This window comes from Centroberyx gerrardi, chromosome 13, assembly GCF_048128805.1.
Source record: "Centroberyx gerrardi isolate f3 chromosome 13, fCenGer3.hap1.cur.20231027, whole genome shotgun sequence".
Classification (NCBI taxonomy): domain Eukaryota; kingdom Metazoa; phylum Chordata; class Actinopteri; order Beryciformes; family Berycidae; genus Centroberyx; species Centroberyx gerrardi.
In genome coordinates this window covers 1,357,256-1,380,963 of record NC_136009.1, presented here as the reverse complement: position 1 = coordinate 1,380,963, position 23,708 = coordinate 1,357,256, and the positions used below count along the sequence as shown (strand labels likewise).

At 41.0% G+C, this 23,708-nt stretch overlaps 1 protein-coding gene across 2 annotated transcripts in view; it reads left to right on the top strand.

The window, feature by feature from the left end:
• The first annotated feature begins 5,346 nt into the window (after positions 1-5,346).
• exoc3 (exocyst complex component 3) overlaps positions 5,347-23,708 on the top strand; it is a 32,334-nt gene continuing 13,972 nt past the window's right edge. Inside the window, exons 1-7 of one of the 2 annotated variants that reach the window (XM_071907983.2) lie at positions 5,347-5,470; positions 6,992-7,164; positions 8,737-8,956; positions 15,207-15,379; positions 18,968-19,180; positions 20,145-20,323; positions 21,688-21,804. In XM_071907983.2, the coding sequence (XP_071764084.1) occupies positions 7,021-7,164; positions 8,737-8,956; positions 15,207-15,379; positions 18,968-19,180; positions 20,145-20,323; positions 21,688-21,804 (1,046 nt within the window). In that variant the 5' untranslated portion in view covers positions 5,347-5,470; positions 6,992-7,020. Of the gene's footprint in view, positions 5,475-6,991; positions 7,165-8,736; positions 8,957-15,206; positions 15,380-18,967; positions 19,181-20,144; positions 20,324-21,687; positions 21,805-23,708 lie in introns of both variants that reach the window. The other variant, XM_071907990.2, reaches the window with a different exon arrangement.

The following is a 23,708-nucleotide window of genomic DNA, read 5'->3' as shown; positions in this document are numbered from 1 at the left end:
TTGTTGTTTAATCTGTATAGTACAGAATACATGAATAATGTAGCATGCTTTAATATTTGAAGTTTTGTCTAATTTGTTTCATTCTAGTTCTGTGTTAATTAGTTAGTTAATTAGTTCTGTGTTAATGATGAATCAATAGGGAAATTCATTTTCAACAATTGATGAACACAAAATCTGAAAGAAAAAAGAGAAACTATATAATTTTTACTGTAGTCATTTAGAAATGAAAATTTTTGATTTTCTGTTAATTTATTACTTAAGTTTGTATCTTATATTTGAAGACAGTATTCAGTACTCACTTTAAAAAAAACATTTTAAATCATATTTTCACACATCTCTATATTCCATACTCAGTGTCTGAACTTTCTTGCTCCACCATCTCTGTTTTTGTAGTTTTTGTTTTGTGTCATATAATAAATTGTTTAAAGCAGGAAAATGATTTGTTGTTCCTGTTTTAGATTTAGTGCAGGTTGCAGGTGCAGCAAGAACCTTTTTGTGGAGATTTCACTATTAAGTGCTAATTCTAAGTCCTAGTTGAAATCAGTGCTGTCAGTGGCCAGAATTCACTGGGGGTCCGGGGGCATACTCCCCTGGCAGAATTGTTTTTGCAAAATGTTTCATTTTGACTCCTTCCCAATGCAGCCAACAAGTCCTCTGTTTTTGAAATGAGGTAGTTGTCCAACTGTAACACTGGATTTACTGTAGTTTTGTAGTCTCCGCATATTCTCGCTGTTTCATCTGGTTTCAGTATGGGAAAAATGGGGGCGGCCCACTCTGAAAATTTCATATGCTCAATGATGCCTTCCTTCTCCAATCTAGTCAACTCGGTCTCAACTTTCTCTTCGAGGGCATATGGTAGGGGCCTGTCTCTGAAATACTGTGGCTTGGCATCAGGGTCAGCATACGTATATCTTTGCTACAGCTCTCGCTAAAGTGCCCAGCTCGTTTTTGAACTCATCCCCATGTCGTGAGAGCAGAGCCTCCAATTCCTGTTGCTGTTCTATTCGCAGGCTGAAAATGGCCTTCCAGTCTAGCCGAATATCCTTGAGCCACTTTCTCCCCATCAGATTTGGGCCCTCTCCTTTACTACTAGCAGTGCAAACTGCTTGGTCTGCCCCTTGTAACTGACTTGTACGTCCATCTTTCCCAACACCCCTACTCTATCTCTGGTGTAGGTATATAGCTTTATTCTTGTTCGATGGATTGCCCCCCCTCCCATCTTCCTGAATGTGTTCTCATTCAGAATTGTCATACCTGCACCAGTGTCTATTTCAAAATCGATTTAATGTCCATTCACTGACATCTGCTCTCTATGGTGGTACTCTCTCATCTTCTTCCAGATTATACAACATGAGAGCGTACTCTTCCTCGTCCTCCAGCATGTGGGTGCATATTTTTCCTTAGTCCTGCCTAGCACTGCAGCATTTTCTGGCCAAATTACCCCATTTGCGGCAGTCATGACATACTGCATCCATGAACCAGCAATCATGTGCTTCCTGCCACATCTGAAACATGATCCTCAGCAGTATAAGTAGGCTGCCGTTTTGAGGCGCCAGACTGTACTTTATGAATGGGTCCATCACCCCTGTCTGCTGCAGCTCCCTAGCTGCTGTTTCCATTGATGTTGCTAGCTCAACCGCCCTGGTCAACGTTAGTTGGTCATCCATTTCCAACAACAAATGTGTCTGAATGTGGTCATTGTTAATGCCACACACCAGTCTCTCCCTAATGATGTCATCCAGTGCTGTCCCAAATTCACAATATTCAGTGAGCCTCCTCGGTTCAGCGTCAGTTCAACGATGTAACCGACTGTCCCTGCTGCCTCACGTTTGAATGGAATTTAAAATGCTGAACAATGACACCGGGCTTTGGTGTGAAGTGGCCACTCAAAATCCTCAGTAATTCGGTTACTCCTGGTTTACCCGGTTGACACAAATCACAAGCACGTAGACTTTTCCACCGCATGCACTCAGGAAGATGGCTTTCTGTTGTCCCACATCAGTGATTTTGTTAGCCACAATGTAAAACTCCAAATGTTCCACATACTGCATCCAGTCATCAGTGTCCGGGTCAAACTCGAGACTCGTGATTTTGCCGTACATCTACATTTTAGTCGAGACTACAATACAGACTCACTAGCTAACTCCAATGTCTCTTCAACAGCTCTTATCCATCTGATTACAGTCCAATATATCCTCGTTGCCAATGTAATAATGTGTATGGTGTATGAGAGAGAGAGAGAGATCTACCAAGCTAAATGCTGATATGTTGACCATGTATGTATTGCTGCCAGGCAGCTATATTGATATATATTTAGGGGTTCGAGCACATGTTTGTAGCTAATTGTTGGGATTCTTCTTCTGCTTCTTTTTTGCCGCTAAAAGCATCTGGACCTCAGAAACCGTAAGACCCACAGCAACAAAACTTGGCAGATGTTTGTTTGAATGAATGGTCTGCCGCTACTCAGGCAAAAAAATTTCAGCCAGATGGTAGCGCTATAGCAACCCACTTTACGTTTTGGCCTATAACTTTTGAACCGTTTGACTTGGGTCAAGCCAAGTCAGGTGAACACTGTGTAGTGAATTTCCGCCATATTGCATTTTCGCTATTACTTTATCACTTTTTGCCTCCAAAATTTGTACACAGCACTACCAGACTAGGCTACACAAAGAGTGCATGTTTTCCTCAATTGGTTTAACGAAATGGCACCAATTAACAAACAAACTTGACCAGGGATGTGGCTAAGCAGAAAAATGGCCATAATTCATTGACTGTGTGTCCAATCTTCACCAAACTTGACACTTCTGTTGAATAGTGTTCAACAACTACGTGTGCAAAAGCACTTTAAAATTGTCCAATAGAAACTTGTTCTTCTTATTTCTCATAATCGGATGTACCAAATCTGATTAAATTTGATACACATACTGAGTGGAACTAACCAAAATCCAAAATTTGGTCCAAATTACTTCTGGTGGGCACGGCCTATGACATTTTAGCTTACAACTTGGCTTGTGATTGGACGATTGCTATGAAACTTGCTGAGCTCCTCAGCTCCTCGGTGAAAGTAAGGCTGAATAGCAGCGATAATAACCAAGTCATTGTATCTTTAAGTAAGCCACTGAAAACAGTAGAAACTCCATTCAACTTTCTAAATACTCATTATGGCACATTGATCAACAGCATAATATTTCAAAATGTCAATTTTCATAGTTTATGAGTTATATAATACATTGATGTCGATGAGCTATATTCACTTCCATTGCATACTTAGGCATTGTTTACAGCAGAATCTTCTTTCAAGTTTTTAAGTGCTGATTAAAAGTTCTTCTAAAAGTCATCTTCAGTCATATTGGCGTGTTGTGCTCGAACCCCTCAATAAATTACAATATATAGAACTCTACGTCACATCTGCTGACATCCCCCTCACAAGGACCAAGCACCGAACCTGGGATGACAGGGCCTTCTCCATTGCCGCCCTTTCCCTCTGGAACTCCGTCCCAAAACACATCCGATACTCTACACTACCAGTCAAGTTTGGACACACCTGATTGAATGTACTATGTTTTTCATCATCTTAAAGCCATTTTGATCTAAAGTCTTATGCTTATGCTTGAAATTTGTTTTTTAGACAAATATAAATATTGAAGTTGATGCCTTTGTATGAATTTCTTTCCAAAGCCTTTCCAAAGGGGCTACTTTAAAGAATCTTAAACATAAGATCATTTTGATTTGTTTAACAATGCATAATTCCATTTGTGTTATTTCATAGATTTGATGTCTTTGCAATTATTCTAAAATGTGAAAAATAGTACAAATAAAGAAAAATGCATGTGTCCAAACTTTTGTACTTTCACTCTCCATTTTCAAAACATCCCTCAAAACCCACCTGTTCAAAATTGCTTTTAATATCTGACTCTCTTTCTTTCTCCTGCCCCATTTTTCTGTCTTTTCCTCCTCTGTTTGACTGCTTCTTTGTTACTGACCACTACTGCTTCTGTTTGTTCCATGTATTTTTTTTGTACCTTGCTTCATTGACCTCTCCCTTGTTTTTGTTTCTTTAATTTTACATAATTGGTTTTACTATCGTTTTTTGTTGTTGTTGTTGTTGTTGTTTTTTAATAAAATGTATTTATTATTTTTTATACTAGGAAGTGAAATAACACAGTGACTATGAAAATTATGGGCCTACTTTTAAGTTATTTTGAGCCATATCATAGAACTACAGTTATTCTTGTTCATATCCCTTCATTTCTGGGTACTGAGAACTATTAGATTAATTGATATTTTCTGTATAAAGTACAAATTTTTAGTAGATGAGCAAAAAAGTTTGAGAGATAGCCAGAAAGGTAGCAGTCCCCAGGACATTATGCTGGAAGTTGACTGCTCCTGAACTTCATGATGATGTGAGGCCAGTTTGATAATCCCAAAGAGTAATGTAGTAAACCATGTACTACACTACATTGTACTGTAACGCATCCAACAAACAAGCCCATGCTGGGCCACTGTGGGGTTTTTTGTCGGCAGTGTGGGCTAGGGCAGACCCATACTAAACCCACGAGGGTCCACTGTGGCCCCACACAAGCCCAAAAAGGGCTTGTTTTCTGGGTGGTACTTTTCATTCTGGTTCCAGTAATGTCAAGTTTCGAATGGGGATGTTTCCCTTTGTCTCAACAATCTGCATTGGCCACAAATGAGACAGTGCAGTATTAAACAGTATTAAAACTGTGTTTTATGTTTTCATGTTGACAAAATGCACTAATTGTCAGTCGCTTTGGACAAAAGCGTCTGCTAAACGTAATTTAATGTAAATGTAATGTGTTTTAGTCATTTTACTGTAGCCATAATAACAATTCCATAATTATCGGATTTTTTTTTATTTTTTATAAAACTGTGTTAGGTATCTTACTCCATCCAATGTCCATGGAAACATTACCACTGGTTGTTAGACATTTTATTGTAACCAATTTTCATGATAACAGTAGGCCTACCAAAACTGTGTATTAGTCATTTTTATGTACCCAGTAGGCCTATCTATGATAATAGTATTAACACAGTATATTAGACATCTTTCGGTACCTAGTGTTCATGATTGCATTAATAGAACTGTATATTGGACATATATCTGAACTAATATAATATAATTAACTTGTGCGCACAAGATAAAAAAAATATCACCTTTCGGGACTTTAGGGGCTCCGTAGAACCCAATGTTCATGACAACATTAATAAAACGTGTTTTAGGCATCAATAAGATTAATACAACTGTTTATTCCTCATATTTCTGTACCGGGGTGAAGCTGCTGCTCTTCCGTCGCAAACTAGGTCCGTCCTCAGTCAGCTGCTGCTGGGCGGAGTTCTCTACCAGGAACTGGACCTATACGACACTCAATCCATGTTGGAAGCTAGTGAATAATATGATATTTTTATAGATGTACGGTGTATTTTCGCCTCATCCACGTGTATTACTTAAGTAGGTAAGACTGTTTGTTTCGGCTTGTACCCCAAGCTTGTTTTACAGGCGGTGAAACTGTGGTCGTCGTAGGGCCTTTTCCCCGTTCATCCTCTGTCCGACTTGTTAGCTTAGCTTGTACTGTTAATTTTGGAATTGGAGGATTCAGTTTATTATGCTGATGTCAACGTTGTACAGTTTGATTTGTTAAAATGGTTAGACTGCTGTCAAGTATTAACCTAACTGCACTGAAAAAGTATGGAAGCGAAAAGGCGTTGCTAGCCAGTTTGCTAGCTACCTTATTTACATTTGTCACCAAGTCCCGAGTGCTTGCTATTCTCTCTTGCATAGAGAGAACGTACGCCAAACTCCATTCAAAATTGGCAGTTTATTTTTTACCTTACTAATCGGAAAACGCGCATGCATCCTAGAACGTGACTTAACATATTTTTCCGAATCGTGAGGGTCTACTGGTGAATTCGGCATATATTTGCATTAAGTAGCTCTTACTTCAATAAAATGTTAACTTTTGTAATAGGTTCACACTGCTTTGGCTACCGCCCACTAATTTACCGTGTATTTTGGGGGTCAATTGTGGGAATAACATGGGAACCAATTCTAAAGGTAAAGAAGACATGCATAGTGGATTGTGTTTTGACAGATTTACCAGTGGGATCTAGCTATCTATTCTTGTGCCGATAAACAAAGCGACATTAAACAGACATAATATTGAATGGAGATCGGTGCAGTTTCTCAATACAAGAAAGTCCGGCACGTATTGACTAATGGTTAGCCAACTAACCACATTAGCTGGTTAGCTTATTTACAGCCTCAACTCACCGCTTTTGAGTAAGTGAGCATAGGTTCTGTTTTTTGATCAAACAATATCCTCCTTTTGTGTAGAGCCCAATCTTTTCCTGCTACTACTGCTACAGAAATAACCCAGCACACACTGGACACGTAGCTCTGCTCGATGTATCTGTAAAGTGTGTTGTGATACTAATTGTAAATGTAAAATGTCCTTAAAATAAATTTCGATTTTTATTTGGAATCACTGGCAGAATCATCAGTTTACTATGGATCATGACTGTGCACATGGCTTTGAAAGGAAACTGCAGTAACAAAATTCTTCTAACCAATGGCTTTACCTACCTTGACTGCTAAATGCTCTATGAATTCACTCCTAGATTGCCATAGAGGTATCTACTGTAAGTCCCATTTTGCAATAGAGATATCCACCTTTCAGTTAGGACTGGTCCCAGAGCACTGGTGCCATTGATAGGCAGAATTTGACCATTGCTCTTTTATAGTGTCAACCATGTTGTCTTAGCAATCCTGATCCATGGCCTTTTCAAGTAAATGGTTATTTTATTCCACAATGGTGGTCACCTCACTATAGCAGTATTACAGTGGACATTGTAACCCGTCTTCAGCAAACACTTCTGAGTAGTAGAGATGAGACAGAAACAAGACGTATTTAAGGGTTTATATCTGTATTTTTGTCTTCTAACCCAGAGTGTTTGTGTGCATACTTTGGTTTAGAGTGGTATTTGATACTGCCCAGCGTTGCTATGGAGGAGACCAATCGGGAGGCAGTTGCAACGGCGGTGCAGCGTGTTGCAGGAATGCTGCAGCGATCAGACCAACTGGACAAGGTAGAGCAGTACCGCAGAAGAGAGGCCCGCAAGAAGGCATCTGTGGAAGCCAGACTGAAGGTGATGTGTTTGTTGGGCTGTTAACCCACAGACAAGTTCAGTATACACAACTTAATACCTTCCTTCCTTTCTTTCTTTCCTCCTTTCCTTCCTTCTTTCCTTCATTCACTCACTATGTTCTTTCTCGCAATGCAGTCCCAGCTATATGGTCTTGGCAAAAGGCTGACCTGTTAATTAATTTATTCACTCTCCCATTTGCTCATTCATTCATTCACTCTCTCACTTAATAAGTCACTCAATCTGTATCACCCAATCAAACTCACCAACTAACAAGCTGTCCACCTGTGTCCACCAACGACCTCTTGAGCTGGTGCTAGCTCTGGCGATGAGTGCTTGGGTAGCTGCAGGTGCTGAGACAGGTGGTGAGCACTGGGAGGAGATGTGCTTCTGCTAACAAAATGGGGCAGTTTATGGTCATTAAAGTTACTTGGTGATAGTAACCTACTCACCAGAGACTCCCAGAACAAGAGATGTTTCTCCAGGCTTCCATTTTCTTAACAATGTTGTGATAGTCTGCGCTCTTCATGTCATACAGACATGGATTTTCTATTATGAGCATAACAAGTTGCTCCATCTTTGTTGTTCTGTCTGTTGTTTTGTCGTCCTTTGATCCTGATGTGATCCTGCCCACCTTTCAACCTGATTGGTTGGTAGAACTCTAAGTGACATCGATGAGCTATGCACTTCAGCTAGAAGCGAGGCGCCCATAGTGCTGGCTGCTGAAAAGAGGTCAGGTCCATGTATTGGGTCGGGAGCGTTGAAAGCGCTGTCTTTTCATAGAAAACAACAATGAAAAAATGCCAGTGCTTAAAAGACAGGTCCTCCGGTGGATGTGGCCCCTAACTGTTTGCAGATCCAGCTCACCAGCACCCAGGTGGAGACACCGCCAACTAATCTTCTTACTATCTCTTCATCCCTTCATTCATTCACACTTCTCTTTCAACTCCAGGCTGTTATCAGTACCGTCTAGATGTTCATACATTCGCTCACTCCCACAGTACATCCTTCCTTGAAAACTAGCTAAGTGCTAGTTACATGCTTGCCAGCTGTGAGTGTCTTGGCAAATTATGTAATATAATCAAATCACCAATAATACCTCTCTGCTACAACGTAACAACTTATGTTACTTCTTGCATGCACTTAGCAAGGCCTACTAGGCTAACGTTACATCCTCAACAAAGGACTCACTTAACAGCAAAGTCCAAAAACAACATGCAAAACTTAAATGAAACAACCTAATGTTGTAAAATGACACGGCTTACGTTAAAAGGAATCCAGGGAATTTGAAATGAATCGTCTACTAGCTAGCCAGACTTTTCCACAACCAATTTGAATTTTAGAGAAATGTGAAATTTTCCAATATGACTGCAGAGAAAACTAGCGTCAGCAGGAGCCGTAACTTACTAGCCATCGGCTAGCGTAGAAAGGTTACTGCATTTCAGACATGGCAGTTCAACAAGAACCTAATGAAAATACTACAGGCTTTTAAACACATTAGCGCATGGAGATGCTGGCCCTTCTGGCAAGCATACAGTAATAATGCTATTAATAATGTTTCTCAATGTCATCTAGGCAGCTATCCAGTCCCAGCTTGATGGCGTTCGCACTGGACTGACCCAGCTGCACAATGCTCTGGTGGATGTTAAAGACATCCAGAGCTCACTGGCTGATGTCAGTAAAGACTGGAGGCAGAGCATCAACACCATTGAGAATCTGAAAGACGTCAAGGACGCTGTGGTCCAACACAGTCAGCTGGCCTCCGCTGTGGAAAACCTCAAAAACATTTTCTCAGGTAAGTGAAAGCAATGTATGCATAGCTATGATGGTAAGTTTGATTCAACCTGAAAAATGTCAAGGATGCTGTGTTCAAACACAGCTAGCTGGCCCCCATGGTGGAAGACCTCTAGAACATCATCTCAAATACTGCAGATCTGAAGAGACCTGGAAAATGGCAACAAAAAATGTACTTATATTTATTGATCCTTTAGGGGAAATTGGATCATTGCAACAGCATAGAATAGGATATAGATTGCAATACAAAAATTTAAAATTTTGATCACAGTTTTGTCCTCATCATGTGAATAGATTTCCAGGCTAGAAGGAATTCCTAATATGTCCTAATATACAGGTCGTGTAATGCAATGGCAGGAAGTATTGTATCATTGTGTCCATTGTGATTGTATAGCAATTAGTTTGTACTTAAGAATACAATAGTGTTGTTCCTAACATGTATAACTCTCTGAATTACAGACTCAGAGTGACATATTTTAATAAGGGTTTATTCTGCAAATGATAAATAGTTAGAGTTATGCGTTGGCTGTGCATCTGTTGGTAATAGCTGGAAATGATGTTAATGGGTCAACTGATTCAATAATATCTAATACAATATAATCAAGATCAATAAACATACAAAATAATTCAATATCAATACATGGCTAAATCACAATAATTTATTCATTCCATCTGAAAATGTATCATAGTAATCATTCTGATAATGCAATTCTACTACACACTGTTTACAACCTAGCTTTCATCCCCATTCACAAAAAACAATTCATTCATATTTACACCAAGCATCATACGGTTGCCATGGTGACCGGTCAAAACATTTACTACTACTAACAACTGACAACTTGAAATGATTAGCTAATTAGCTAAGTGAAAATATTAGCTAATAAAAACTCAACTAAACGGTTTGATGCACATCTGGAAAAATACATTTACATTAGTTACATCGGGTACATTACTATATACATGTGAGAGTGCATTAGTCTCACCTGCAAATGATAAATAATTAGTTATGAGTCGGCTGGGCGTCAGTTGGTAATAACTGGTAATGATGTTAACAGCCAACTGAAAAAGGAACACAGCTCGAGCTCATAGAATAGCAGTGGTGCTCGTGGAACTACTGAACTACATTCTACCAACTACAACTTCATGTATCATGTCTTTTGGGTACTGCACATAGAGATACAAAATAAGAAATGGGGGGGTATCTGCTGAAGCAGAGAGAAATGCAAAGCACAGAGACTTTCAACATGCCACAAGGACCTAAGCAACCTTGCAGTTCTGTAAGTGCTCAACAGCTCAGTTATGTAAACCGGAGCCAGGCCATGCAAAGCCTTATAAGTAATCAAGAGAATCTTAAAATAAATTCTATACTTCACTGGCAGCCAGTGCAAGATGGCAAGAATATGCTTTATGTGGGACCTTCTACTACACTTAGAATAGAATAGTATAGAATAGAATAGGATAGAATAGATGTTTATTGTCCTCAGAGAGGAAATTTGTTTCCACAGCTAGTACAGGTGAAACACATAGATACACTGAAACACCAACACAAAAAACATACATTTACGGCATAACACATCAGGCATACAGTTAGAGGGAGAGCCTGGCTACAGTATTCTGTACTAGCTGTAGCAGAGCCAAGGCAGTTTGGCTGAGGCAAATGAACAGGGCATTACAGTAGTCTAGTCTTGAGAAAATAAAAGCATGGATGATGCGCGTGTTGATACGTGTTGGTTCTAACATGTATAAGTCTCCATCGTGGTTGTATGACCATTGGTTGATACAGTAGAATATCATATGTGTTGTTTCTAACATGTATAAGTCTTCATCGTGGTTGTATGACCATTGGTTGATTCAGTAGAATATCATATGTGTTGTTTCTAACATGTAGCCTATAAGTCTCCACCGTGGTTGTATGACCATTAGTTGCTACATTAGAATATCACCAAGTACATTTCTTTGTTTTTGTCTTCACATGAAAGCATGAAATATGACCAATATTATCAGACACTAACAAACAATAACAACTTGCGCTATACTAATCAGTTCCTGAAAGACTCTATTTACTTCTGTTTTTCTAGTGTCGGTCGGTCGCTCTGTTCACCACTTTTGGTCATGTGTGTGAAAGTGTGCCGCAGGGGGTTACGGCCGAAATACATGGGACACGGACGTGGTGCGACACGTCTGCCGCAGAATGCCCGCAGCTGAGTGCGTCCAGCATAATCAACTGAAGCTGCTACACGGACCACGGAAGCCGCGCGCACCCGCGCGGGCATCGCGCGGCTCATCTCTAGTTTTGCGCGTCTGGTCTATTTTTCCCCCTCTACGCGCCGGCCGTTAGATTGCTTCCACAAAATTCAGTGTCGCGGGGCTGTGAGACTCTTACGGCCGAAATACATGGGACACGGACGCGACGCGTCACGTAGGCGGGGCGGAGCGGGGTTTTTTACCTGCTACACAGACTCCGTCTTTGTAGCGTGCTGTTGCGTGCCAGCCGTGATTTTCTGAGGAGATATCAAGTTGAGTTTTGCCAAGTGATAATGCAGTTGGTTATGCAGGGTTTGGAAGTGTAGGCTATATTAACTGGTACTGAATTAATTAACTAGATCGTTTTAACTACAGGATCATGGATACACATTGATTTGATTGATTTATTTTAATGTGCAATGTAAAAACACCCACAAGGTTGCTCTGCTGCGTCACATTGCCTCTGGTACAATGAGGTATTTATTTTAATCATTTTTAAACAGATTGTACTCGTTTTTTACACAGTTCTATGGAGTTTTTACCTGTTTGAGGGCCGCGTAGCTGCGCGTAGAGGGGAAAAAATAGACCAGACGCGCAAAACTAGAGATGAGCCGCGCGATGCCCGCGCGGGTGCGCGCGGCTTCCGTGGTCCGTGTAGCAGCTTCAGTTGATTATGCTGGACGCGCTCAGCTGCGGGCATTCTGTGGCAGACGTGTCGCACCGCGTCCGTGTCCCATGTATTTCGGCCGTTAGTCTTGTTTTCCATTCAGAAAGTCACCTGTTTATTTACTTCAACCCGGCTAACGGAAGCACATCGAATTCACATTTTATTTTTTGCGACATTTCAAAAGTTTGTGTAAAATTTGCTTGACAGTCGGATGGAAACATGGCTGTAGACGGGGTGGGAAGTATTGTCCAAGATGGAGTTCAATTTGGACCTATCTCCAGGGCAGGGGTCGCGTTAACCGAATATTGTCCGTCATTGACGGAATTATTTTAACAATGACGGAAAAATCTGAAGGCCGTCCGTCATTTTGACAGATTACACTGAGGGCGATCTACCCTAACGTTAAGTAATTCACACGCAACACTGTCAATAACCACATGTAGACCACCTGTAGTAGACCCCCCTGTCCAGTTGGTGGCGAGTGTGCATATTAATTAGAAGGAGTGCATGCTGCGGGATTTCCTCCAGGTGAAGCGAGTGCTTGCAGGATCGGGAAATCCCACATTCAGAGAGTCTTGCCGACTTCTGATCACTTCCCTGGGAGAAATGTTCCCCGACTTCAAAACTCTGGCTGCAGTGGCGCTGGTAATTCCAGTCTCCAGTGTGGCAGCAGAGCGCGGGTTCAGCCTTCAGAACAAAATTAAAACGGCCATGACAAGCCGTCTGTCCGAGGCAAAGACGCAAAACCTAATGACAATCGCCTCTGCAGCAATCTCCCTTGATGCGTTTGATTACGCTCAAGCGAGCACCCAGTTTAAGTCCATGCGGACCAGGAGGAAGGTTTGAGTTCAGGCTAGGCTACAGCAGGTCAATTGAGTTCAATTTAATTTCTTGTAAATGGTTTGTTCATATTTTAATTGTAATTGTCTAATTCTGTAAAATTGCATCATTCATATTTGCCTGTTTAGGACGGTCGGTGTCTCCGTTTGTTCATCTTTTCTCTCTTACTAGTGCAGTGCCTGTTCGCGCCGCTGCTGCACAGAGTGCTGTTCACTTGTTTATTCAAAGTTTATTAATATTGAACGTGTCGCGTGTCCAAATTGCACCAAATCCGACACTGCACGTCCTTGGGTCCCCAGCAATACACCCGCCAAGTGTGAAGTAGATCGGACGAACTGCAGCCGGCGTTTTTTTCGTCAGAGCGGAGCGCTTTCAAAAGTTGAGAAATGTTCAACTTTTCAGAAAAGCGCCAGATGACGTGAACCGCTTTTTCCCAGCCGACCAATCGCGACGACAGAGACGCTGGCCGTTTCCCATAGCAACAACAAATATGGAGAAAGTGAAAGTGCCAGTGGAGAAATGGGACGTTGTAATAAATGAATTTCTGTTACCGCAACAGCGATCATAAAGGCAGTATGGATTATACTGGACATGTATTGGAAATATCTGGTAAGCCTTTGCTTGTTGCACAACACTGTTTTGTCTGCTAGAAGTGAACCAGCTGGTTAGTGAGCTAGCAGCTGCTCAGCTAACGTCAGGTGACGTTGCCGTGATCCGCTTTTTATTTCTCCTCACAAAAAGCGCTCCAGGCAGTGCTTTTTCCACAAAAAAAACGCTATGTGTGAACACAGAAATGATAATTTTACAGACGTTACAAGTAGCACTGTTGTCATCTTTCTTCGTGAAATGAAGCCACACTTTGGACCGTTTCTTCCTCTCCACCATGACTCTCATGATTCTTGTTGCAAGTTTCCAGCAGCGTAGACGCAGAGTTTGACGTCATGACGCATGAGTTTTTGCAATGCACATGCGCAACTAGGGATGCACCGATCCGACTTTTTCAGTCCAGATACCGATACCGATAACTGGGCTTTGGGTATCGGCCGATACCGAGTACCGATCCGATACCAGTGTTTAATTAATAAACTGTAGGCTATGCCTCACTGTGTGGAAGAGACTGGGATCATTCTTTTATGTGTAAGGCAACATCAGGCTTGACTTTAACATTGCTTTCCTAACTTTGTAAAACAAAATGTAACAAATAAATACATAGATATAAATGTACTCAATTGTTATTTATTATTAAAATAATAAATAATCGTGCTCCAGCAACTTGGTAAAACATCTTCAAAATTAACAGGAATTACAATTCAAGTGTAAACCTTTTAAATGCAGCAACAAATTGGTCAGGAATTAAAATTCCAGTATAAAACAATACAACTGCATCAAATGAGAACAAAATGTAAACATTAAATCACAATTAAGTCACAAACTAGTGCAAACAAACTTGATAAATTAAATCACAATTCACGCAAGTAGTATAAACAAGTAACTTGGTAAAAACAAAACATTCAAAATATGCAGAATAAGCCTAAATTACTGAAATAACTCTGGCTTAACTGGTAATCTTGCTTTATGAAACAGCCCTCAGAAAAAAAATCAAGGTATGTTAGTCTGACTATGTGTCGGCCGAATGGAGCAGCAGTACCTGACGAACACGGAAAACACTTTAAATCGTGTTGTGGCAGGAAACAACGTTGACCTACAGCCGAGTCCCCGTAAACCTTGGATTTATGAATGGAGTCTGGCTGGACGCGCCGATTGTATAATTGGTGGAAAACTACTTTACCTCGCAGGTTATATGGCAGCCTGCTCGGCCGCGCGGTGACCCGGGAGAGTTTAAACATATAACCGAGACAAAGTATTCATGCAGGTGTGTTTTTAACTACCGAGCATCAGCACCGACCCCCGGTCAGCTCACCCCGACCCCGGCTCTGTTATGAGGGTTGGGCGCCAGGTTAGCTTGTTAGCCTGGATGCTAGCTGCGGGAGGCTCGCGCCCCACGAGCGAGAATTCAGTGCGGGAGACGCTGCGCGCGGCAGGCGGGATCCTCCGGGATCCTCCGGAGCTGCTGGACCGGAGGAGCCACCGTACGGACCGAAGGCAAATGGCCGGGTCTACCGGCGCGCTGCTGACGCATGACGTAGTATGCGCACGTAGACATAAACATAGAATTGAATTGAATAGATCGGCCCCATTGTCACCGATACCCGATCCAGCTATTTGAGTCAGTATCGGACCGATATCCGATATCAGTGTCGGATCGGTGCATCCCTATGCGCAACTGTCATAAAAACATGCCGGCATCGATAAAAGGAATTGATAACCTCGGAGGCATGCGATTCCGATGGATCAGACAATTTGGAACCGGTTCTTAACTGGAACCGGTTCTCGATTCCCATCCCTACTTATTACTGACCATGTTCTCTCTCTATGTTTCCCCCTATGTTCTGTCTTTCCTTTTTACGTTGCTGTCTCTCCAACCTCCTCCCTTTAGTACCAGAGATAGTAGAAGAGACCCAGCAGCTGATAGAGCAGGCGGAGCTGCTGCAGGCCCACCGGAAGCTGATGGACCTGGAGTGCTCGCGGGATGACCTGATGTACGAGCAGTACCGTATGGACAGCAAGAACGCCAGTGACATGCACCTCATCTGCATCTACTTCGAAGACGTTAGTTCAACACGCATATTACACATACTACGGTACTAGGCTGTTGAATTGTCACTGTGAAAGACGTGAATCTCACACATATCATAAAGAGGAAAGTGCCCTGTGCACTAGGGATGCACTTATCTGGATTTTTGGAGCTCATACTGATTTCCGATATTCTGCCACCCTGCCGCTGCGATTAGGACTTAACCTTAATGGTATGTGCTCCAACGGTTGAGCCACTGGGGCGCCCCCATTCTATCCCATTCTATTAAATAGAACAGAAATGTTGATAAAGGGCCTGAGTGTTGAATATCTTTGCCTTTTTTAAATTATTTGTAGAATAAAGAAAAAGGTTCTGCACTGATTGAATAGCTTTTTCATCGACTGTCTTACACTGGTAAGTCAACAAACATTCTATTTTGTAGATTCCTAGAGACACATTTTCATCTTTAGGCTAATTGCCAAATAAATAGGATATAAAATATTTAGAAGTAGTAATAGGAGTTCTTTTATTTAAGGTTTATTTCAAATCAAGTTCAAAATCATCCCGGCTGCACCTTTCCCACCCCCGCAGGTTTGCCCTTGGTTGATATCGCAATCCCCTGATTTAGTCTAAGAGTTTATGTTATAAATTGCCTACTTTTATTGTCCAGGAAGATTTGAGACTTTTTAGTAATCAGGTAGTCCAAAGAAATATGAAGTCTAGATGCAATTGACAACTGTTTATTAACAGGCAATTAACAGGCAAACTTAATAAATTCCAAATCTTTTACGCAAAACACAACTCTGCCAGCTCAATCTAGTTGTTACTAAAACATTCGCCAGCAAAAATAACTTTTGTCAGCATAGATTTTTCATTGCGGTTAGAAACACCCATTGCTACGAACCTTGGTAGAGTGAGGTTCACTCTGTTTTAGAGATAGAGCGCCATCTGGGCAAACTTAATAAATTCCACACCTTTTACACAAAATACAGTTCTGCTAGCTCAGTCTAGTTGTTACTGAAATATTCAAGGGCAAAACATTTTTTTTGTCACACATAGACTAGCTGCCACAGTTGCAAAGCCATAGCCACCTAACACAGGTTGACTGACCTGAATGTGGCTCCTTCCTGCTGAACAGGTCTTGTGCAGTAGGGAAAATAACTGGCTTCCTTACTGGCCTCCTTCCTTACTTATTTCAGTCCCAGTATTTAGTTTTTGGAATTATGGCTGTTTCATGTCACTCTCTGCAGTTTGCAGGGCAGGCAGGACTAGTATGGCAATACACATTTTGTCCCATTTGGCTTGCCGTAGACTAGACTGAATTATGTGCGCCTGTGATTGACAGGCAGTAGGTAGGCCTCCTCACAGAGAGCTCACCTGATTGGTTGAGGCCTACCAGGAGCGGTGAGATTTTGGAGAGCCTGAAAACAGAGGCAGGGGCTATCACAGAGGCCTGATCTTCTCTCAGACCTTTTGAATTACTCATAGCTGAAAAGAGCTAGAAGATCATAGCTGATTTTCGATAAGTAATACAAAAATAAATAATAATAACAGCAATACAAAAAGACTTGCCTACCCCAGCTTTAAGGCGTCTAATAGGCTGACAATCAATTAGCCTTTATTTCAAAGAAATAGTCAGCGACCCAAAATGTATTTTAGGAACACAAAAATGTAGATTGTATCAAAATAACATGTTTTTGAGTAGGCTGATTGGATGGGCTATATTTGCTAGCATAACAGACAGTTCGTTCTTCATAGGCTATCAAATGAAAAGACTGGCCTAATTTCAATTTCCAGAACATAACAGGCCATGAACTACACATAACAAATAGGCTAAATTAACCATAAATAAATAGTAAATAAAAGGCTGACTACAGGCTACATTAAAGGGCAAGAAAAATGAATACGCTTGTCATAGGCCTGGTTGTATGCATTATAGGATAATGATTGCATCAGACCTCTTAACTGTTCTGACAGACCTGAAAATAAGAATAGGCATGCAAAAGGTGTTGCTTATTTCGTTCTTCAAAATAGACACAACGTGGCAAAAGGGCAGGCTACGAAACATATAAAGGCTAAAGCCTGTGAAAGAAAACCCTGCCGGGAAATCTGAAAGTAATATCAGGCAGTAAAGGCCAAATGAAAAGCATTTTCACATAAGCTTCAACAAAGTTGCAATAGCTTAGGCCTGGATTCTATGGCTTACTATTAAGCATCGATGGCAGATTCTTTTAACGAAGAGTAGCATCTCCGCTTTTTCGTCCAACAGTCTGTTTCTCTTCTCATCAAGGATATGCGAGGCATTGCCGAACAAGCGCTCGCTATGCACACATAGAACATTAGTGTTTTTGCGGACCAATAAGGCACAATAGGCTATTATAGGAATAATTCACCCAAAATTGAAAATGTGGTCATTATGTCAGTTGAAACACTAGTGAGTATGCTCACGTAACATATGCCTACAGTTTAGAGTTCCAAAAAGGGCAAAACATGACCATAAAATGACTATAAAATTACCCTACCCCCATTTCCACCTGATCGCTGTAGGGCGGTCTGGTGGGGATCTAGGGCGATCTGGGATCTGAGAGTCTTGCTGCCTTCATGTGCCCCCTATAAGCTCGTACTTCCAAGATTGACAGTCGTAAATAGGCTACAACTTGTAGCCAACATGTATACAAGTACTTTTTTCTGTACTTTTTTCTGGCTTGCTGCTACTGTAGTGACGGTTGGCGCAGTGCAGAACAAGTATGGAAAATCTAGGAGATAATGAGGTGAATATTGGACTTTTGGACCCACAGTGCAATCGTTTGGCTTCAGAATACTTGTATTATGCTGCACGAGCTGTTTGGAGTCATTTTGGAACTGTAACGAATAAAGCCCCAGCAGAAGGCTGACACGGAGCTGTGTTAAATAACTCGCTGTGTGTTATGTGGATATACAAACTTCACCGGTGTTAACACTGGCATGATAGTGAGTAGATAATGACCAGATGTTCATTTGGGTGGGTCTTCGATTTTCTTTCCAGAAATAGGCTTAGCGTAGGACTATTCTAAATTATATAATTGTATTATTTTGGTTGGTTCTAAAGGCCTTATCGGCTTTTAGAAAGAAATATGGAAAAATTCTTCAATCTTGTATTTAGAGTGACTAATAGCCGATTTTGTTTGCGGGCCGATCGATTGGTGCATCCCTACTGTGCACAGCTGTCACATGTTGCCAGAATGCAGCAAAACAATGACTATAACACTGTAGGATTACTTTACTTATAAAAATGCAATTAAGTGATACGTGATACGCATCAGAAGAAGAAGTCCAATCTTGAATGATATGGAAAAATGATATGGAAAACTACAGGCAGGAGAAAGGAGAAACACTCCACAACCTGTAAATATTGGACTCTGAAGTAAGTGTAGTTATTTTATCAATTGTTAAACCGGACAGGTTGATTCCTTCTTATTCTTATTCTATTCATCTTTTAGTCATTGTTTAACCGCATAAGTCTGCTAACAGGACATTTTCTACCAGCAGTGATATTTTCTAGTAATTGTTGCACATGGAAGTGCTCTCACATTCCATTGAACTTTGCATCAACTGGTTTTCTATTTCTTTCCATTCTATCCCAGGTTCAGGCATTGTCAGACGAGCTCGCCAAGCAGCTATGGATGGTGCTCCAGCGGTCCATGGTGACGGTTCGCCGTGACCCCACCATGTTGGTCTCTGTGGTTCGCATCATCGAGCGTGAGGAGAAGGTTGATCGACGAATGCTGGACCGCAAGAAGCAGACTGGTTTCATCCCACCGGGGCGACCAAAACAGTGGAAGGACAAGATGTTCATGGTAAGGGGAAAGAAAGGGAAAGTGGGAAAGACAAGATAAATGCTATTTAGATACTCAAAGTGATGTTTATCTAATTGTTGCAATTGCTAATTGCATGCTAATTGTCTTAATTTGCATGATCATGATAATGGAGTTGAATGTCTCTTAGATTTCCTTTTGTGATTGGTCAATCACAGCCATTGCTTATGTAGGTTAAGTGCAAGTGCAGATAAAGTGCAAACTTTGCCTTGGGACTGTTGCTGCAAATCAAACTAATACAAACAATTTATTAAATTGAATCAATAATCCAGTATGAGGAGTGTATGAAGCCAAGGCAGCACCTTCCTTATTCTCTCCCTCTAACGTCTCTAACACTGTACATTGCCTCTATGTACAATGTCTCTATCAGGCTGCTGTATAGGGGATAGGGGATGATTTCACAGGGGCCATCACATGACGCTACCCCGGTAAACACTGGAAGCATTGTGTTACAGTTTTGTTCATAATGTGAATTTTGTGAAAAAGGACCACCCTAACAAAAACCTCTGTTTTACCTCTTTGCTAGTAGTAACAGTCTTAATGTAGAGTCTTTCCAGTAGCTGCTGTGAAGGTGGAATTTTAGAAGAGAGAAAATGAAAATAATCAAGCATCATTTTGTGTCCAAAATTGTCAAAACTGATAAATGTTTTTGCAATATATTCTATATAATTGGACTGAGGATTGTAGCCATTATTGTGAATTAAGCCAAATTCCTCAGCTTTAAAGTGGCTTAGTGTTCAAAGCCAGAAGTATAAAGTAGTGTAATACTGGGCAAAGACCACTTGGGTAATGTAACTGTAATCTGATCTTGTAGGCTATTTAAGGATTGGTTATAATGATGATGTAGATATCAGTGATGAGATGATTTTCTTTTTTAGTTCAAATGTGCAATCCCAAACCGTAAACCTATGAACTGTTCAGCGTCTTTCACCCGTTTCTCTGGCAGGTCTTGGAGGGTACAGTCAGCACCCGCATTGAGGGCACCCAGGCAGTGACAAGGGAGGTCGACAAGATGTGGCTGGTTCGCCTCCTGGAGATAACCAGGAAGTATGTTCTGGATGACCTCATCATTGTCAAGAACCTCATGGTGCAATGCTTCCCTCCACACTACAACACCTTCCACAGGTAACAGAACATAATTATATTTCTGTGTGTAAGTGAACATATAAATGTGTTTCTGTTTTTGTGTCACCATGTGTAACTGGCCAGTCACACATGAGATTATTTAATACATTATATTCTGAACATAAAAAAGCATTTGATAAGGCTTGGCGGCTTGTGATGATGTGTCCCGGCCAACCAGCTATCCCTACACAACAGTCCAAGATGTAACCTCCATAATTCTCAGTTACATGGACGATATAGTCCATGTAAATGAGATACTGAGATACTGATTCCACTTGATCAACAAAACATGTTTTTTCATCCTTAGCTTTCTCTGCATAGTTTGTCTGGATTGTCTACTCAGGGACGGTATCATGATACCACCTAGTATTGTACATGCAGTAATATAGTATCATATCACAGTACCGTCCAAAATCAGTATGTTGGTATGTTGCACGCATTACTGGATATCCCGCCTTCACTTAGTTGCTGAATGGATTCAACCAATCAAAAGTAGGAATTGCTACATGTAAACAGAGCCCACTAGAAACACCTGCTGTGTTACTCAACTTCGACTGCCATTAAACTTTTACCATATCCTGTGGGCGGCACGCCAACATGTCTAACTTGTCTAATAAATGTTGCAAGCACAATTTCTGAAGTGGTTTGAGATTTTTGATATTGTGCAGTGATCAGCCCGATGAGTCATACCCATGGAATGCTACGCAAGCTACGCCTGCCGAAGAGTCTGACATCTACGCATTGGCTAATTATAAAATACATCTCCCAGCGAAAACGACTGCTTATAGAGTTACTTTGACTCACCAAGATGGTGTGTGTGGGTCTTGTGGCTCTCTCCCTGCAATGTATTCATGGCAATGTAAAAACAAAGTATGGAAAAGACACGTTTCTTCGTCTTGTACATGGAAGCTGAACTTCAAAATAAAAGTCCCCCTGTACGCTGTGAAATAATATAAAACTTCCATGGTCAGACTCTATGGGAGGTGTAACTTGTGTAGCACTCCATGGGTCTGACTTGTCGGACTATGGAGAGATGAAACTTGAGTGGATATATTGTTGGGCATTTCCTCCTTCTGTTGTATTTGGAACCTGCTAACAACTCTCTCAAGCGGAAGTGCTCTCCCCGGGCTCTAAACTACGGGGACAGAAAGGATATGTGTAGTTCCAGTCAAAGTTCAAGTTACGTACTCCCAAGTGAGGGTCACCCCCAGAGTCGAATCAGGATGGATTCAGCTCTGGGCTACCAAGATTGTGAAACTCATTAAGCACATAGAGCAACTTGCACATCATTTTAAGCAATGATGAACTCCCTTGAGTCCAGGTTTTTGTTTGACAGCAAATATATGTATGTATGTATGTTTCAGGTTTTTCTGTCTGTACCATAACGCTGTGTCGACTCGAGTCAAGGAACTGACCTCTGAAGACTTGGAGGCTAATGAGATCGTCTCCCTACTTACCTGGGTCCTCAACACATATAAGAGGTACACACACACACACACTCGCAAACCATGTTTATACAGATGACGCACACTACACACTATACATCATATGATAAAAGAGAATCTGAAAAACTGATGGTCTGAAAACGGTAGCTCGGTATTCTACTGTGGGTATATTAATTCTTTGCACTTTGTGTTTGCGTGTATGCACATATTGTCAGCTCTCATTTGGAAAATGGATCAATTTCATGTTATGGTAAGGATTAGGTATTTGGTAGTTTAGGTTAAGTTGGGGATGAGTTAGGGATGAGTAAACAAACTATGTAAACAGGGTGCCCTCACAAGTGTAACAATGCAAATGCATACATGCTGGCAAATTTAGTATCTACTTTCTTTTAAGTCATTCAGTCATTTCTGTCTTTGAATTGCTGCTATAAATTCATTAAGTCAGGTCAGATCCACGCACAAGACAATGGAAGGAAAGCTTGACTGTCTCTCCTTATATGGGCATGTCTCATAAAGCAATTAACTCAATATTTAAAGCTTAACCCTGCCTCCTAGACGCACACACACAAACATGCACACACACACACACACACACACACACACACACACACACACACACACACACACACGGCTGCCTGCAGCATGAAAGGTTAGGAATGGCATGCGATCTAAGCTGCTGTGGCTAATCCAGTGACTGCACATCACTACTACAGCGCACATAATGTGCTGAGACTGTGTGTGTGTGTGTATTCACACATCGCGTGCAGAAATCGCTAGGATTGAGAAGATTAAAGCACCGCTCCCTTATGGCCTTTTAAAACAAAAGCACTACTAGAAACACACACAACACACACATACACATAGCACTTGGCTAATATCAAATTCTTTGTGGCATGTGGTTCTACCATCTGAATGGCAGACCCTGAGTATATGGAGGTGATAACAGGCTGTGAATGAGAGGATATGGCTCTCTGGAAGTTTCCTGATAGGATGTGGTTTATAGTAAGGATATATGGCAAGCCGTTTTAACATAAAATGCTTGCGCTTGACTATACATAATTACATAGATATCTACAAAGGCAATTTGTAGACTGTATTACACTAGTCCGCAAACATTCTATTTTGTGGATTACTGGAAACAAAGTTTCATCTTTAGGCTAATTGCCAAATAAATATCCTACAAAATATTTAGTAGCAGGCTAAAACTTACTGGGAGTTATTATTGTATTTAAAGTTTGTTTCAAATCAAGTACAAACTCAGCCCGGCTGCACCTTTCTCACCCCCACAGGTTTGCCCTCGGTTGATATCGCAATCCCCTGATTTAGTCTAAGAGTCTATGCTATAATTTACCCACTTTTATTGTCCATGAAGATTTGAGACTTTTTAATAATCAAGGAGCCCAAAGAAATATGAAGTCCAGAAGCAAAATTGAATGGTGAATTGACAACATCGCCGCATCACATCGTTTTTTTGGCTGACAGTCTGTTTGTCTTTTCATCAAGGATATGCGAGGCATTGCTGAACAAGCGCTCACTATCCACACACAGAATGTTCATATTTTTGCTGACCAATTATTAAGGCAGGATAGGCTATTATAGGAATAATTCACCAAAAAATGAAAATTTGGTCATTATATGATCACCCTGATGTCAGTCTATTGTTTATTGTTTTATTTGGATCCCCATTAGTTGTTACCAAGGTAACAGCTACTCTTCCTGGGGTCCACATTAAGAACATAAATGTATACACATGCTTTCACATACATGCATACATTAATACAATTACAGCAATAATCTGGTCCACCCCACCCCACCCCAATTAAAACAGTATAAACATTACAAAAACCAAATACAATTTCAACAAAACCGCGTGAAACTCTCTCTCTATAGGCTACATCTCTCTCTATATGTATACATATATATATGCATTCACACACACG